The sequence below is a fragment of the Zootoca vivipara genome, chromosome 8, assembly GCF_965207765.1.
Source record: "Zootoca vivipara chromosome 8, rZooViv2.hap1.1, whole genome shotgun sequence".
Taxonomy (NCBI): Eukaryota; Metazoa; Chordata; class Lepidosauria; order Squamata; family Lacertidae; genus Zootoca; species Zootoca vivipara.
This window is the reverse complement of record NC_142591.1, coordinates 73,768,063-73,783,491: the sequence shown is the minus strand read 5'-3', so window position 1 is coordinate 73,783,491 and position 15,429 is coordinate 73,768,063. Positions and strand designations below refer to the sequence as shown.

Here is a 15,429-nt window from a genome sequence, read left to right as displayed (position 1 = left end):
CTGCAGGATGCTGCTGGCAGGACTGTCAGCAGTTGTTTTCCATCTGACTGGGTAAATCTGGAAGCCTCTCCCATCTCCAACCAGTAGAAATAATAATAACAACAACAACAATTATTATTATTATTTATTATACCCTGCCCATCTGGCTGGGTTTCCCCAGCCACTCCGGGCGGCTTCCAACAAGAGATAAAAAATACATTAAAACACCAGTCATTAAAAGCTTCCCTAGACAGGGCTGCCTTCAGATGTCTTCTAAAAGTCTGGCAGTTGTTTATTTCTTTGACATCTGGTGGGAGGGCGTTGCACAGGGCAGGCGCCACTACCAAGAAGGCCCTCTGCCTGGTTCCCTGTAACTTGGCTTCTCACAGCAAGGGAACCTCCAGAAGGCCCTCGGCGCTGGACCTCGGTGTCTGGGTTGGACGATGGGGGATGGAGACGCTCCTTCAGGTATACTGGGCTGAGGCCGTTTAGGGCTTTAAAGGTCAACACCAACACTTTGAATTGTGCTCGGAAACGTACTGGGAGCCAATGTAGGTCTTTCAGGACCGGTGTTATGTGGTCTCGGCGGCCGCTCCCAGTCACCAGTCTAGCTGCTGCATTCTGGATTCATTGTAGTTTCCGGGTCACCTTCAGAGGTAGCCCCACGTAGAGCACATTGCAGTAGTCCAAGCGGGAGATAACTAGAGCATGCACCACTCTGGCAAGACAGTCTGTGGGCAGGTAGGGTCTCAGCCTGCGTACCAGATGAAGCTGGTAGACAGATGCCCTGGACACAGAATTTGCTCTCCTCTCGGCCCATAAAGGCTGGAAGAGAAATGACAGTGTATCCTGGTAATCATCCCATTTGCCAGCTGGGGGTAGGGTTGCACTGCAAAGGATAGGTTGCAGGAGGTATATGTAGGAAATAGGCTGCCTAAGAAATGTAGGGCTCAGGTTCCCAGGGGTTTCCGATGTCTCTAAATCAAAGCAGGGCCCTGTGATGGACCTAAACACCCAATATATGCCACAACTGCGTCAGTTCCTTTACAACAGGAGTGGGCAACCTGTGGGCTTTCAAGTGTTGGGTTATGTCTTTCATCATCCCTTGAGCCCAGGAGCACCTGGGTTGCCCACTCATGCTTCAGAAAGGAAGTGATGTAATTGATGGCTGGTGGCTGTTTGTGTTTCCCTCTTCCTCTTCCTCAGGTTATCCCCGAAGAAATACGCAAGAATCTTGTAGAGGTGCTTCCGCAGCCCCGCAAAGTGCCCAAGAGGTTTGATGAATATACGCAAGAGGAAATCGATGCTTTCCCAAGGCTCTGGAATCCGTAAGTGTCTAAAAGTCCTTGCACGGGGCTTTTATAACCGCACGTGATGGATTAGCTTTTAAAGAATGCATTAGCCTCTAAGCGGCTAGAGAAATGTTTTAGAAATGCCTTTGAAGCAAAGATGAAGACGGATAGGCCATATAGATTTGTCCCTTCAGTTTTTGGATCACTTTGAGAGTAGATTTTGTTCTTATTTCATGAGAGAGAGAGAGAGAGTGTGTGCATTTCCTTTTAAAATAATAGAAATCAAGGCATGTCTGTTTTTGGTCCTCTAGGAAAATGTTTTCAGAATGGTCTAACCTATAAAATATAGTAGCCTGCTTTCGCGTGGGACACAGGTATTTGTAAGGCTTTGGGTGGATTAAGTTGCAGCCTTGAAAGCAGTCGTGATATGTGCCTTAAGCTTTATAAGTTATTTACAAAGAGAAGAAAGCAGGAAGGTGAGGAAATATTCCTTTGCCAAACCGGAATGCAATCTTGAAACCATTACTTGCATCAAATATTAAGGGTGTTTTGTGAAGGGCACCAGAGCCAAACCTAGCATGCGGAACAGACCTTCCAAGCTCAATATCTTCCCATTAGAATATTGCCTTTTCGGTGGCATTTGAGGTGATGCTACCCAAGCAGAGCTTGTTCTTAAGTGCAGGGTAGATGCCTCTTCTCTTCCCACAACCTGCCACCACCTCTCCTGCCATAGAGGTTTTACTGCCGCTGCGTCTATAAAAATATGCAATCGGAATCAGCAGCGGTCGGTCTGAGCTCTATGCATTCTGCGTGGTGCCACCTTTATGAATGACAATCTAGGAAGCAACTGGGCCTGGATCTCCACCTCTGACCACCCCAGAAATCTGCTAGTAAAAGACCCGCTGCTGAGATATCAACGTACAGTAATGATGCAGGAGTAAAATGTATTGCAAAACATTTGATGAGCTTCCTGGAACATTATATGATTACAGTGGTACCTCGTGCTACGTACTTAATCCATTCCAGAGGACTGCTCGTAACATGGGGCACGCTTTCACTAATGGCGCCTCCCACTGGAGCGCGACTTCTGCTCGCTTCCCGGGGCAAAGTTTGCAGCAAGGGGGATCTACTTCCGGGTTAGCGGAGCGCGTAACCCAAAGCATTCGTAAGGGGGACCGCACGTAACACGAGGTACCCCTGTACAGTAGTAGCTTTTTGTATCTGCAAGGCCCATACATCAGAGTTCTAAATAAGAATTCCATACTGATCTTAGTTTCAGTTCAGATTCTCTGCATGTGATGCAAGAGTGATGGGAGAACATAAGAAATCAATGCTCTGCCTCCACAATTGGAGGCAATTAGAATCATAGAGTTGGAAGAGACCAGAAGGGCCATCCAGTCCAACCCCCTGCCAAGCAGGAATTGGAGGCAGTAATGTTTCTGAATACCAGTTTGCTGGAAACCACAGGAGGGGAGAATGCTCTTGTGCTCAAATCCTGCTTGCTGGTCTTTCACAGGCTCTTTGTAGGTTCTTATGTTGCAAAATATGGCAGGGTCGGAGCCTCCCTTTCACTGCAATGCTTTTAAATAATTCTGCATTATCTAAAGAAAGTTATTTTGCTCACTGAATGAGTCTTCACCTTCATTAACTGTTGAGCCTTGGAACTCTTTTTTTTTTTAAAGAAGATTGTTGGGCATTGTGGTTGCAGGAAGAAAGGAAAAGTTAAAAACAGATATTCCTCCTCCATGGGTCTTCTGCTGGTACTCTCATTGCAAGAAGCAAAGTTACAGGGAACGAGGCAGAGGGCCTTCTCGGTAGTGACGCCTTCCCTGTGGAACAGCCTCCCGTCAAATGTCAAGGAGATAAAGAATTTCACAACTTTTAGAAGACATCTGAAGGCAGCCCTGTATCGGGAAGTTTTTAATGCTGGATGTTTTTATATAAGCTATAAGCTTCTCAGAGTGGCGGAAACCCAGTCACATGGGCGGGTTATAAGTAATAAAATTATTATTTTATTTCTTCAGTATATTATGGGTTTAATTTCTTTTTTTTTTTAGGGAGGAGATAAAAAGCGTTTTGGAAACTTAGTGTGTTCCTACCTGTTTCTCAATCCTGCTACGCTCTTCTAATGAGCAGAATTTAAAATGTACTGCTGTTTACAAGTATGGTATTTCCATCTTATCATGGCATATGCAAAATTATTCCATGCTGTGATTACATAGGACAGAGAGAATCAGAAAGACAGACAGAGACCACCCGAAAGAGAATTCTCACGAGCTGGAGCTGGTTCCCTATGAGCTTGATTATTTAAAGCCATTCTCCTTCCAAATGGGACTTTACAGTCTGTTAACTTTGGAATAATGGCAAGTCAAGGAAAAAGTTCCAGGAGAGTCCAGGTGTTTGACCCTTTCCCCTCTGTGAAGCATTTCACTCTTCTAATACTATCTGGTGTATGTACTTAGAATGTGAGCCAAGACATCTCAGAATCTCGCCATAACTACAAACTCCCTTAGCTGCTTTTCTCTCTCCTCCTGCAGTCCACTATGTCAGAACAGTGATACTGAACGGCCATGTAGCCCTCTTTGGTATATAACATAGGAAGGAAGCTTGTATTTGAAGAACTTTGAACATCTATTTAAAAAAAACAATATATAAATGCTGAATATATATCCTTATGTCTGCACCCAGTGTCTGGAACAATGGAAAGCATGCAGATTTCCATAAACTTAACTTCATTTTGCATACTTTCATCTGGCTATATTTCTGGGTGTTTCAAAATCCAGATACCTTGGTGAGCACTATAATAGCTAAAAAGGCAAGGAATTAAGAGTCTACCAGAATTGATGCCTGAGCTGCTAGTTCCTTCACCATTGGTCCCTGGCTGTCCCTTGCCTCTTTCTCCTCTTTCCTCCTTGATTGCCTAAAAAGGTTTGTTTATAGATTGTTGCCCACAAAAGATGAGAAACAAATAGATAACTGGTGTTGTGAAAACAATTCCTCCCGAGGCTATGTGAGAGCCACAGCTCGGTGGTTACTGTGCATGCATAGCTGCCAAGTACCCCGTATTTCCCAGGAAACCCCCGTTTTTCCTTACCGTTTACCGGCGGTCTCCCGTTTTAGCTCCTCTCCCGTTAATCTCCCTTATTTTGGCTCCTGTCGGCAGCCATTTTTCTGGTGCCACTTTGCCCATCTATGGGCACCAGAAAATGGCCGGCGCCGGAAGTCGCATCTACGCATGTCCGGAAGTGCGTAGACGCAACTTCCGGTGTCGCTTTGCCCATCGATGGGCACCGAAAATGGCCAGCGCCGGAAGTTGCGTCTACGCACTTCCGGACATGCGCATAGCTGCCAAGTTATCCCTTTTTTTAAGGGATTTTCCCTTATGCTGAATAGGCTTCCTCGTGAGAAAAGGGAAAACTTGGCAGCTATGCATGCGTAGACGTGACTGCCGACACCGGCCATTTTCGGTGCCCATAGATGGGCAGAGCGACACTGGAAGTTGCGTCTACGCAACTTCTGGTGTCGCGCGGCTGCCGATCCCGGATTTCTCCGCAAGAGACTTGGCAGGTATGTGTGCATGACATATGTGTATCTGACCAGTGTTAGAAACTCAGATACTTAAGCTAGGGGCCAAATGGCTACTTAAACCAAGGCCATAGTCTCTAAATGGAATGTCTGGTTGCCATTCTGGGGCAAGATGGCTCTAAAGTCTTGTTTTTCAAATGATGGGCTGACTATGATTGATTCTCAGTAAGACACCTGGCTAGTTCAGGCATCCCCAAACTTTGGCCCTCCAGATGTTTTGGACTACAATTCCCATTGTCCCCGACCACTGGTCCTGTTAGCTAGGGATCATGGGAGTTGTAGGCCAAAACATCTGGAGGGCCGCAGTTTGGAGATGCCTGGGCTAGTTCATATCATAGCCTTGAGCTAGGTTGAGAACTTTGAGAACTTAAAGAAGAAAAGACACTTGATCCAGGGACCGTCCACACAGATATTGCCCTATTCTGACCTCTTTTTCTTAATGGCAACAGCTCTTGCTCAGGCTGCACAGAAAAAGCATTCTGGTTCCAGAAATTCATTCCAGTTGTGCAGATAAAATATAACTGATAGAATTCTACGGGATGGGGTATTAGTCCAGATCCAAGGATCCCCAGGCATGCACCTCCAGATAGTGGAGATGTCAGGCCCATTCTGGCACCCAGGCATATCTTCACTTGGTCGCAAGTGGTCAAAAGCCAGGTGCAAAATGCGCCTGGTGCCTGGCTAATTTCGAACACTGGTATCTGCCTCTTGACTACTGGATTTCCTGTCCTGGACCCCTTTGGTATCTGAGCAGTCAAGAAGCCTTGGCTTAGCGTTTCCCTTCAGAATCAAGATGGGGAGAAATATGAAGTTTATCTTGTTTCTGCAGAAGTGACTGTTACAACACTATTAGGCTTGACTCTCCTTCAGAGTCCCCCTCTCCACTCAAGAAACATTTAAGTACAGTGGTACCTGGGTTTAAGTACACAATTGGTTCCGGAAGTCTGTACTTAACCTGAAGCGTACTTACCCTGAAGCGAACTTTCCCATTGAAAGTAATGGAAAGTGGATTAATCCGTTCCAGACGGGTCCGCGGAGTACTCAACCTGAAGCGTACTTAAACCGAAGTATGAGTGTAATTGGTTCTGGAAGTCCGTACTTAACCTCAAGCGTACTTACCCAGAAGCGAACTTTCCCATTGAAAGTAATGGGAAGTGGATTAATCCCTTCCAGATGGGTCCGCGGAGTACTTAAACTGAAAATACTCAAACCAAGGCATGCTTAAACCGAGGTATGACTGTATCTTGCTTAACCCAAAAGAGGAAGTGAGAGAGGAGGTCAGAAAGCTTTTCTTCCCACTGCTGAGAAAGGGGGAAAGCACTTGACCCCTTGTTACATAAGAACAAAGAAGCAATCAAAGCACTACATACTAGGGGATTGAAAACAATAGAATAGGGAAAACCAGAGATCTGTTCAAGAAAATTGGAAATATGAAAGGAACATTTCGTACAAAGATTACCATAATAAAGGACAAAAGTGGTAAGGACCTAACAGAAGCAGAAGACATCAAGAAGAGGTGGCAGGAATACACAGAGGAATTATACCAGAAAGATATGGAGGTCTCGTACACCCCAGGTAGTGTGGTTGCTGACCTTGAGCCAGACATCTTGGAGAGTGAAGTCAAATGGGCCTTAGAAAGCACTGCTAATAACAAGGCCAGTGGAAGTGATGATATTCCAGCTGAACTGTTTAAAATTTTAAAAGATGATGCTGTTAAGGTGCTACACCCAATATGCCAGCAAGTTTGGAAAACTCAGCAATGGCCAGAGGATTGGAGAAGATCAGTCTACATCCCAATTCCAAAGAAGGGCAGTGCCAAAGAATGCTGCAACTACCGCACAATTGCGCTCATTTCACACGCTAGCAAGGTTATGCTTAAAATTCTACAAGGCAGGCTTAGGCAGTATGTGGACCGAGAACTCCCAGAAGTGCAAGCTGGATTTCGAAAGGGCAGAGGAACCAGAGACCAAATAGCAAACATGCGCTGGATTATGGAGAAAGCTAGAGAGTTCCAGAAAAACGTCTACTTCTGCTTCATTGACTATGCAAAAGCCTTTGACTGTGTCGACCACAGCAAACTATGGCAAGTTCTTAAAGAAATGGGAGTGCCTGATCACCTCATCTGTCTCCTGAGAAATCTCTATGTGGGACAAGAAGCTACAGTTAGAACTGGATATGGAACAACTGATTGGTTCAAAATTGGGAAAGGAGTACGACAAGGTTGTATATTGTCTCCCTGCTTATTTAACTTATATGCAGAATTCATCATGCGAAAGGCTGGACTAGATGAATCCCTAGCCGGAATTAAGATTGCTGGAAGAAATATCAACAACCTCAGATATGCAGATGACACAACCTTGATGGCAGAAAGCGAGGAGGAATTAAAGAACCTTTTAATGAGGGTGAAAGAGGAGAGCGCAAAATATGGTCTGAAGCTCAACATAAAAAAAACCAAGATCATGGCCACTGCTCCCATCACCTCCTGGCAAATAGAAGGGGAAGAAATGGAGGCAGTGAGAGATTTTACTTTCTTGGGCTCCTTGATCACTGCAGATGGTGACAGCAGTCACGAAATTAAAAGACGCCTGCTTCTTGGGAGAAAAGCAATGACAAACCTAGACAGCATCTTAAAAAGCAGAGACATCACCTTGCCGACAAAGGTCCGTATAGTTAAAGCTATGGTTTTCCCAGTAGTGATGTATGGAAGTGAGAGCTGGACAATAAAGAAGGCTGATCGCCGAAGAATTGATGCTTTTGAATTATGGTGCTGGAGGAGACTGTTGAGAGTCCCATGGACTGCAAGAAGATCAAACCTATCCATTCTTAAGGAAATCAGCCCTGAGTGCTCCCTGGAAGGACAGATCGTGAAGCTGAGGCTCCAATACTTTGGCCACCTCATGAGAAGAGAAGAATCCTTGGAAAAGACCCTGATGTTGGGAAAGACTGAGGGCACTAGGAGAAGGGGACGACAGAGGACAAGATGGTTGGACAGTGTTCTCGAAGCTACGAACATGAGTTTGACCAAACTGCGGGAGGCAGTGCAAGACAGGAGTGCCTGGCGTGCTATGGTCCATGGGGTCACGAAGAGTCGGACACGACTAAACGACTAAACAACAACCACTAGGGGATTAAGAGGCGGCAAGAATCCTTAGTGGGGAAAGGAGAGTTCTGAAAAAAAATACGGTGGGGGGGGGAGTGGAAATGGGTTGGGAGATGCCATAAGACTCCAGCCAAATTGATATTGGTGCTTCTCCTCATATGGAAGCCAGGAGATGTTTTCATAAAAATCCTGCTAATGTTAGACCTTCGCAGTTTTATGGCGTGAAGTTGGAGTCTGTTACCACCACAATTAAGAAGGTTACAGGAAGCCAGTGGTTTTAATGCAGAGAAATGGCATGTGGCATTAAGCATGGAAATGGTACTTAACGGCACAGCTTATAATTAGTAAAATGTGCATGAAAAGTCTCTGCCTTCAGTTGTGAATATTAGGCACCGTTTTAACCGGAAAATTACAGGCCCCTTTCACTCCAGCTGCCTGAGAGAGACTGAGCATAAAATAACTTGCCCCAGGGAATCAGGCACGGCTAAAAATACTTGTGTGGGAGGGCCTGCTTACCTGCCGTGTTTGGTTTCTTCAGAGGAAAGATGAGCTGAGCGTGACTGTGTTTTCCAGCTTCTCTGTAGCAAAAGTTCTACAAAATTATTTCGGATTTTGTTTCTCAGGAGTGGGAGCAGAACTTTAGCTGGGTCACTGCTTAATGGGTGTCTTCATTTGCTGTGCGTGCCAAATGAGTAGCCTCCTTTGCAACTTTGAAGCGTGATCATCCCAACAGCCGTGTAGCAATCCCCAGCTCCGAGGTTGGGAGGAAGACGGGGTTGTTTGGCAGCTGCATGGCCAAATCACCCAGAGCTGGAAAGGATGGTTGCTGCTCAGCAGAAGCACCCTGAACGTCTCCCCTTCTTCCCCCCCCCCCGCCCCCTCCAAGCAACAGCAGAAGAAACTGGCGTGCTCTTCATCATTCCTCCCCACAGTAAATAGAGGCAGGTCTTATTTGGCTGCTGCTCAAATGAGGTGCTCTGAGCTGCTCTGCCAAACATCAACAAAAGCCAACATGCTCCCCAGCTCTTTTCTTCACAGGTCGGGTGGGTTGGGGCGTGAGAGTCTGTAACTGACTGATATTGGGCAGTGATGTTGCTTCTGCCAAGCCATGAAGGAACTTGGTGACCATAAATTTTGGCTTGGCTAGCAAGGCCACATTTTTGGTACAGTATTCTGTTTTACTTGAGGTGCTTTGAACTGTGCAATGGCACTGTTGACTATTAAGTTTTACGTGACCAATTTTCCCCTCTGTTGAGCTATCCTTTCGTTCTGTCCAGGCTGCGTTAGCAAGATGCTTTCTTACCCATTTTCCATTTTGGTTGCTTTCAGTCATGAATGCAAGTGTGAGACAGGAAGCTGAAATAAAAGCTATTGGATTTCACTCTGCTTCTTCTGGAAACTGTTAACGTGGCAGGTTAAGTCGAACCATTCTAACTTGGGTTTGAGCAGAACCTAATCAGTAAATTTTATAACCAGCCTACTAAGCCTGAACCCAAATTGATTTGAGTCCCCGGTTCAAAATCTGCTTAATCCTCGAGTACCCCTATGAATGCCACAATTAATTACCTGCTCAACAAATCTTGCATTAAGTGCAAATTGCAGTGAGAAATGTTGAGCTCTGAGTTACATGCCTAAGTAGATTTTGCATTGGAGGGAACTAAAGCAAAAACCATGGACTCTAGGGGATAGAAAATTAACTAAGTACTTTGCTGCAAGCAGCCTAAGCCTGGACAGAGGTTATTTCTCCTGTAGGGGAAAATTGAGGTCCATGATGAGCACTCTGGGAACCCAGGGGCCTGGAATTCCCTTGAATTTAGCAGCAGCCCAAGCCAAGGAGGTTTGGGGCAAACTGCAAAGGCCTGATCCAGCGGCTCCAGCACTTCAGGAGGTATCGGGAAGTTGGGGGAGTGGATTGCCTGTCCAGGACAAACTTCGGACCTCCCCATGGCGTCTCGGAGGGTTGCCCAGAGGGGTATGAGACTTTCCCCAAGGTCCAGGGGCCTCTTATCTTTCCTTCCCAGCTTTTCTGGCCTTCTCAGCCCATATGAGGGTTATTTCCCTTTTCCCTTTCTCCTGTGCTAGGTAGTTAAAGGGGCCACAAGGAACCTTTCCTTTCATGCAGTGAACAGGGGGGGCATGTTCCTTTGAAATCACTGTGTTCCTCTCCTGTTCCTTAGTTGTTATTGCAGTTACTTGCTTAAGCATGAGTTGAACTGAAACGAGGGGCTTGTGTCTCTCCCCTGAAGTATCCTCAAAGTTTTTTTTAAAAGACTTCCTGCCAGCGGCTACAACATACCTGTAGATCCCAATTCTCCCTACAGAGAAGGAACTTATCTCAATTAAGTACCAACATTTGCTTTTCCCCTGGGGAAACATTGCACAGGTAATCAGGTACTTCAAAAGAGGGACTTTCTTTCCGTTGGAGCCCTCAAATTTGCCCAGTGGCTAGGTGCCAGAGTGTTGCTCAAAATAAAATTTTAAGAATCCGAAAGGTCAGCAAATCCACAGATAAGCCTTTTTGGCTGTTTAAACTTAATCCCATGATTTCTTTATCCGTGTAACGCACCCCTCTTTAAGTCTTCCACTGCCTTTCTCTCTAACCTCTCCCCCCCCTCCGGTTAAAATTCCAATTTTGTTCCTGTCAGATGAAGTGCATATGTCCTGCCTAGTGAACCACGAGAGGCACATCAAAATAGGGAAAATGTTTACATTGTCTTGTAGTTAAACAGATACAGAAGGAACTGAAGCAGGAATATTGCTTGGTAAAAAAATAAGCAATGCATTGATTTCCCGCCCCGCCCCCCACCCGTATATTCTTGAAAACTTTGCTCTCTTAATGTTGTTATCGTAATATATGCATTTATACCCTGGCTTTTCCCCTGATGGGACTCAATATACACAGGACCTGTTCCAATCTGGTTCTAATCTGGCCTGTGACTATAGAGCAGTACTGCCATTTTGGCTTTGTCTCCTATAGGGAGGTGTGGCTGGCTAGCTGGCTGGCTCCCACAAATCTGCTAAGATAAGAAAGCTGTTTCTTGGCTATGCATCTCCAATCTGACATCAGATGGAGGACCAAAGCTGGGATATCAAATGCCACTGATGAGGTAAACACACCTGCAAATATGATGTGGCTTTGATCACTTCAAAGGCAACTGGTGCTATCAGGCAGGAGGGGAGATCAGATGCAAGAAAAACATATTTGTTTGTTACAGGTAGGTAGCCGTGTTGGTCTGAGTCGAAGCAAAATAAAAAAATTCCTTCAGTAGCACCTTAAAGACCAACTAAGTTTATATTTTGGTATGAGCTTTCGTGTGCATGCACACTTCTTCAGATACACTAGAAACAGAAGTGTCAGACCCTATATATATACAGAGGGTGGTGGGGGTGGGTGGGAATGGGAGATGGGCTGATGGGAGTGGTAAACCTGTAGATGGGTGTTAATGGCTGCTGATGGCTGCAATTAGTCCTGGGCTGAGGTGCTATTTATTTGTTGTTTTAAACAAAAAAAAGAGGTTTAAAATTGGGGCTCGTCTTATACATGGGTAGTAGTGCTGAGGGGTGTTTTCTTAATTTGGAGTCTCCCAAAATAGGGGGCATCTTATACACAGAAAAATATGGTATGTTGAACTCGCAAGAAAATAAAAAGGTTGGTTCAAATGAAACGTAAGATTCACTTAGGTGAATCCCACTCAATAGCTTCTGTGTCAGTGAAAGCTCACCCAATATGTATTTAAAACAAAATATTTAAAGCAGAATATTGGAATATCTATCTGTCTACACACACACAGAGAGAGAGAGATCTTTTAAAAAATCTTTATTGCATTTTTAAAAATTACAAAGAAAGAATATATTAAACATTGTATCCAAATATTCATAACTAAAGGAAAAAAATATAAAGGGGGGAATGAAAAAAAAATAGTCAAATACACCAAATTATTCAAAGGATACAAACAGTCATTTGATTATTCTGTACACCAAGTTCCGGAAAACTAGTTTGAATCCCTTCTATGTTGGTTGACTTCCCTCTATCTCTTTGCGGTTTCAATACTTTCCTTAAGTAGCGAGTATTCTGTATTCATTTATTAAAATCAGTTTTTCCCATACGTGTGTGTGTGTGTGTGTGTGTGTATAAGAGAGAGTGAGAGATCTCATATTGTCAATGTTAGGATTCAGTTTGTGATATGACGAACAAATAAATAAAAATATCCTGCAAATCTGTAGAGCGTTTTAGTGTAATTAACCATGGCCAAACTATGTCATAGTGTGAAGATGCAGGCTCCCAGTGAGATCTCGGCCACTTTTGTTCCCCTGGTGATTTTGCCGCTGCGCTTAGCTTAGCATGTCGCCTGAGCCTGAGCTTGTCGTTTCGCTCTTGTGGACAAACCATGAGCCGTAAAGCATAGACGAGCCTTGGATGAAGCTCACAGTTGGGTCTTGCAAGAGCTGAACCGCAAAGCCCAGATTCAGACAACATGCTAAGACAAGACAAGCCATGGCATGATGTAGCAGAGGAACAACTGAGGAGCTGCAAAGTGGCTGTGGTCTCCTCTGCCAGAACCCATGCATTTGCGCTAAGCTATGGTTTGGCTTAGTGTGGTACGTGACTGATTACATTGACTGAAATAAATTGGTATATGCATTCCCACCCACCCCCTCTCTATATACAGATAAAATAGAACATTAGAGAACCTGTTGAAAACATATTTTGTTAAGCAAGCCTGAAAGAGAAGTAGTGACACGTTATTACCGGGCAGCATTGCTGTCATCAACTAATAATAACTCCACATTCTTGTGAGCGTGGCTTTCTCCTTGATGGTTTTTAATTTCTCGACTGCAGCTAGAACAAAGACTGGTCTAAAGCAAAGGAAATGGCCTGATTCGATCTCAAGTTCTTGAAGGAGATGGAATTTCTTTTCTCCTTGTCATCCAGGGGTGTCAGGGCCAGTGCAGCTTTGAAGGGGGCATTTGGGGAGCAGACTGGGGGTACCTTGCATTCATACTCAATTCTATTGGCAGAAAAAATGTAAACCGGCGACAGCACAAGGATCTTGATTCTTCGGGTCCCTTTTCACCCTAATAAGACCAGAAGCTCAAAGATGCATATTAGACATTTCAGCGTTGGTTGGCCGTTTTGAATTGTGTGCAGATTTTTGTCTCTTTCTGTTCCTTTCAGAAACATATTCTTGCACTCTGCTTAGCCTCCCCCACTTTCTTTGCCACCTTCTCTTCTTCTTCTTCTTCTTCTTCTTCTTCTTCTTCTTCTTCTTCTTCTTCTTCTTCTTCTTCTTTCTTCTTTCTTCTTTCTTCTTTCTTCTTTCTTCTTTCTTCTATCATTCGTAGCCAAGTAAGATTGTCTTCCATGAACACAGTTTTAACAATGAGTCCGTAAGTGACTGTAGAGGCCAATTCTGGATAGCACAGATGAGAGGGATCTCTTTCAGGGTGCACACTCTGTGCACCGTTCTTTGGCTCCCTTTTCTCTTGCATCTCCTCTCACTTCCAGTTTTGGCTGTCCTCCTGCTGTACTAGAACTGGGCAGGAGTCCTATGTAGCTCAGAAGCCTAGTATTTCTTAACCACCCAGTCTTCAGACTTCAGCAGATTTTTCTGCAGAAATTGCCCAACCCCTAATTTCAGTGCAGAATTGGTAGAGAGAGTGCGTTGATATTGTTTGTTTGTTTGTTTGTTTGGCAAGACTGGCATTGCCCTCAGGTGACAGCCATGGGTTGTAAAACACTTGGAAGTTATTTCTGCAAGAAATACACATGAATGGAAGTGGGAGAAGCCCTGTGGGTGAAACGGCTGCACAACTCTGCAGAGACTTTCCAAGTGTCTTGTTTTGATTCCATGTCTGGGAAAGTTCTCCCAGCCATTCACGCAAACGGGAGTTCAAACTCATTAGTGCCCTTTTCAACTTCGCAATTGTCCTGTTCCATATCTCTTCGTGTCCGATTGTTGGTGTACACCGCTAATAGATTAGCTGCAAGGCACTGTCCTCATGCAGTGCTTCAGAAAAGCTTAAGCCCTGTCAGAAAAGTCTGGTTTGTCCACGCAAGGAGGTGACGAATACCTGCCACTCACTACATGGATGGGGGGGGTCATTTTTCTCACTTGACAAGGAGAGGGGTGACCTGCAGGCAAATAGGGGGGAAATGCAATTTTGAAGGCTTCAAAATCGTCATGCCAGGTGCATATTGCTGGCTTAGTAAGCAACTTCTGCTGACAAATCTTGGTATTTCTGTATTTGTGGGGTAATGTTTCATAGACTTAAAGACAGCTAAGAAAGCTGTGGTAGTCTTCAGGTACGTGTTAGAAGTGAAGGGGAAATTGGCCGTGCTAATTTTGACATAACGTTGAATATGTTTCCTTGATGTTGTGATGTAATGGAGTTTTAAATGAAGGTAATCTGAGAAACATTTTTAAAGATTCCATTACTTTTTGAAATCTGGTCACCTTCTGTGTCACTATAATCCAGAAAGAAGGAAGAACTCCCATTTATCCAAGTAAAATGTTGGCTTATCTCTATGTGTTGGATCTCCCATCCCATTTGGATAAAGACCTATGCTTTGATCCCTCCTTTCCCCCCCCCCCTTGTATTTTCATAATTAGGATGGAGAAGAGGGTTTCGCCCTCCTTCTCAACATCCATGATAGCTAATGTGAAAATCTTTTGGCATTCTTTAAAACTAGCTTTGCATAGGAACACGGGGAGGCTTCCTTGCTCTCTTGGGCATGCTTCCTGCCTTTATACAACACAGTTCCAGTTTTATCAGCCCTTGTGCTTATTTGCATTGAAATGATGTGGGGGTACGCCTTGTCATTAAAGGCTGCAGAGTCTTGTTAATTATGTTTACTATGCTGTTAGAAATAAAATAGGCTGCTACTCCCACCATGCAGCTTCAGCCAGACCCCAGTTTTTGGTCTGCAGAGCATTGCTAGGCAAAAAAAAAAGGGTCACCTTAACTGGAATGCGCTGCCTGTGGTTTTGCTAAGGAGCAAACCCCACAGTGACTCTATTGAGATTGGGCTAAAAACTACCACGGTTTGCTTTCACTTATTTCAGCAGTTTCATCAGCAAATTTTCTAGCGCACGTATTTTTCGTACCCACTGAAAATACGTTTTAACAAGGCAGTGGGGGTGTTAAATAGCATCGTACACGGGACGGGAAGACATTGTTTAATTTGGGACGTTTTTGTTCCTTTAAAATAGTGGCTGTCGAACATACAAAACTGCCTTAAAGCGAGTCAGTCTATTGCTTCATCGAAGCCAGTATTATCTACCCTATGTGGCTGTTCATGGTTTTGGAGAATGTTGTTTCTTGGCCCTGAGACCATTTTTAAACTACACTAGTGGCCAAAATTATGGAAACCTTTTTGGGGAAAGTGTTTTTCCAAGGTTTGATGGCTCATAGCACCACTTTCTTTTGGAGTAATACCATAAAATTATATATCAATGGAAAGATAATTTAATG

General features: G+C 44.4%; 1 protein-coding gene across 2 annotated transcripts in view; it reads left to right on the top strand.

Annotated features, from left to right (window-relative positions):
* Positions 1-15,429, top strand: part of MRPL13 (mitochondrial ribosomal protein L13) — a 30,347-nt gene that overhangs the window by 11,788 nt on the left and 3,130 nt on the right. The window contains exon 6 of one of the 2 annotated variants that reach the window (XM_035125376.3): positions 1,186-1,307. In XM_035125376.3, the coding sequence (XP_034981267.1) occupies positions 1,186-1,307 (122 nt within the window). Of the gene's footprint in view, positions 1-1,185; positions 1,312-15,429 lie in introns of those variants that run through there. The other variant, XM_088675878.1, reaches the window with a different exon arrangement.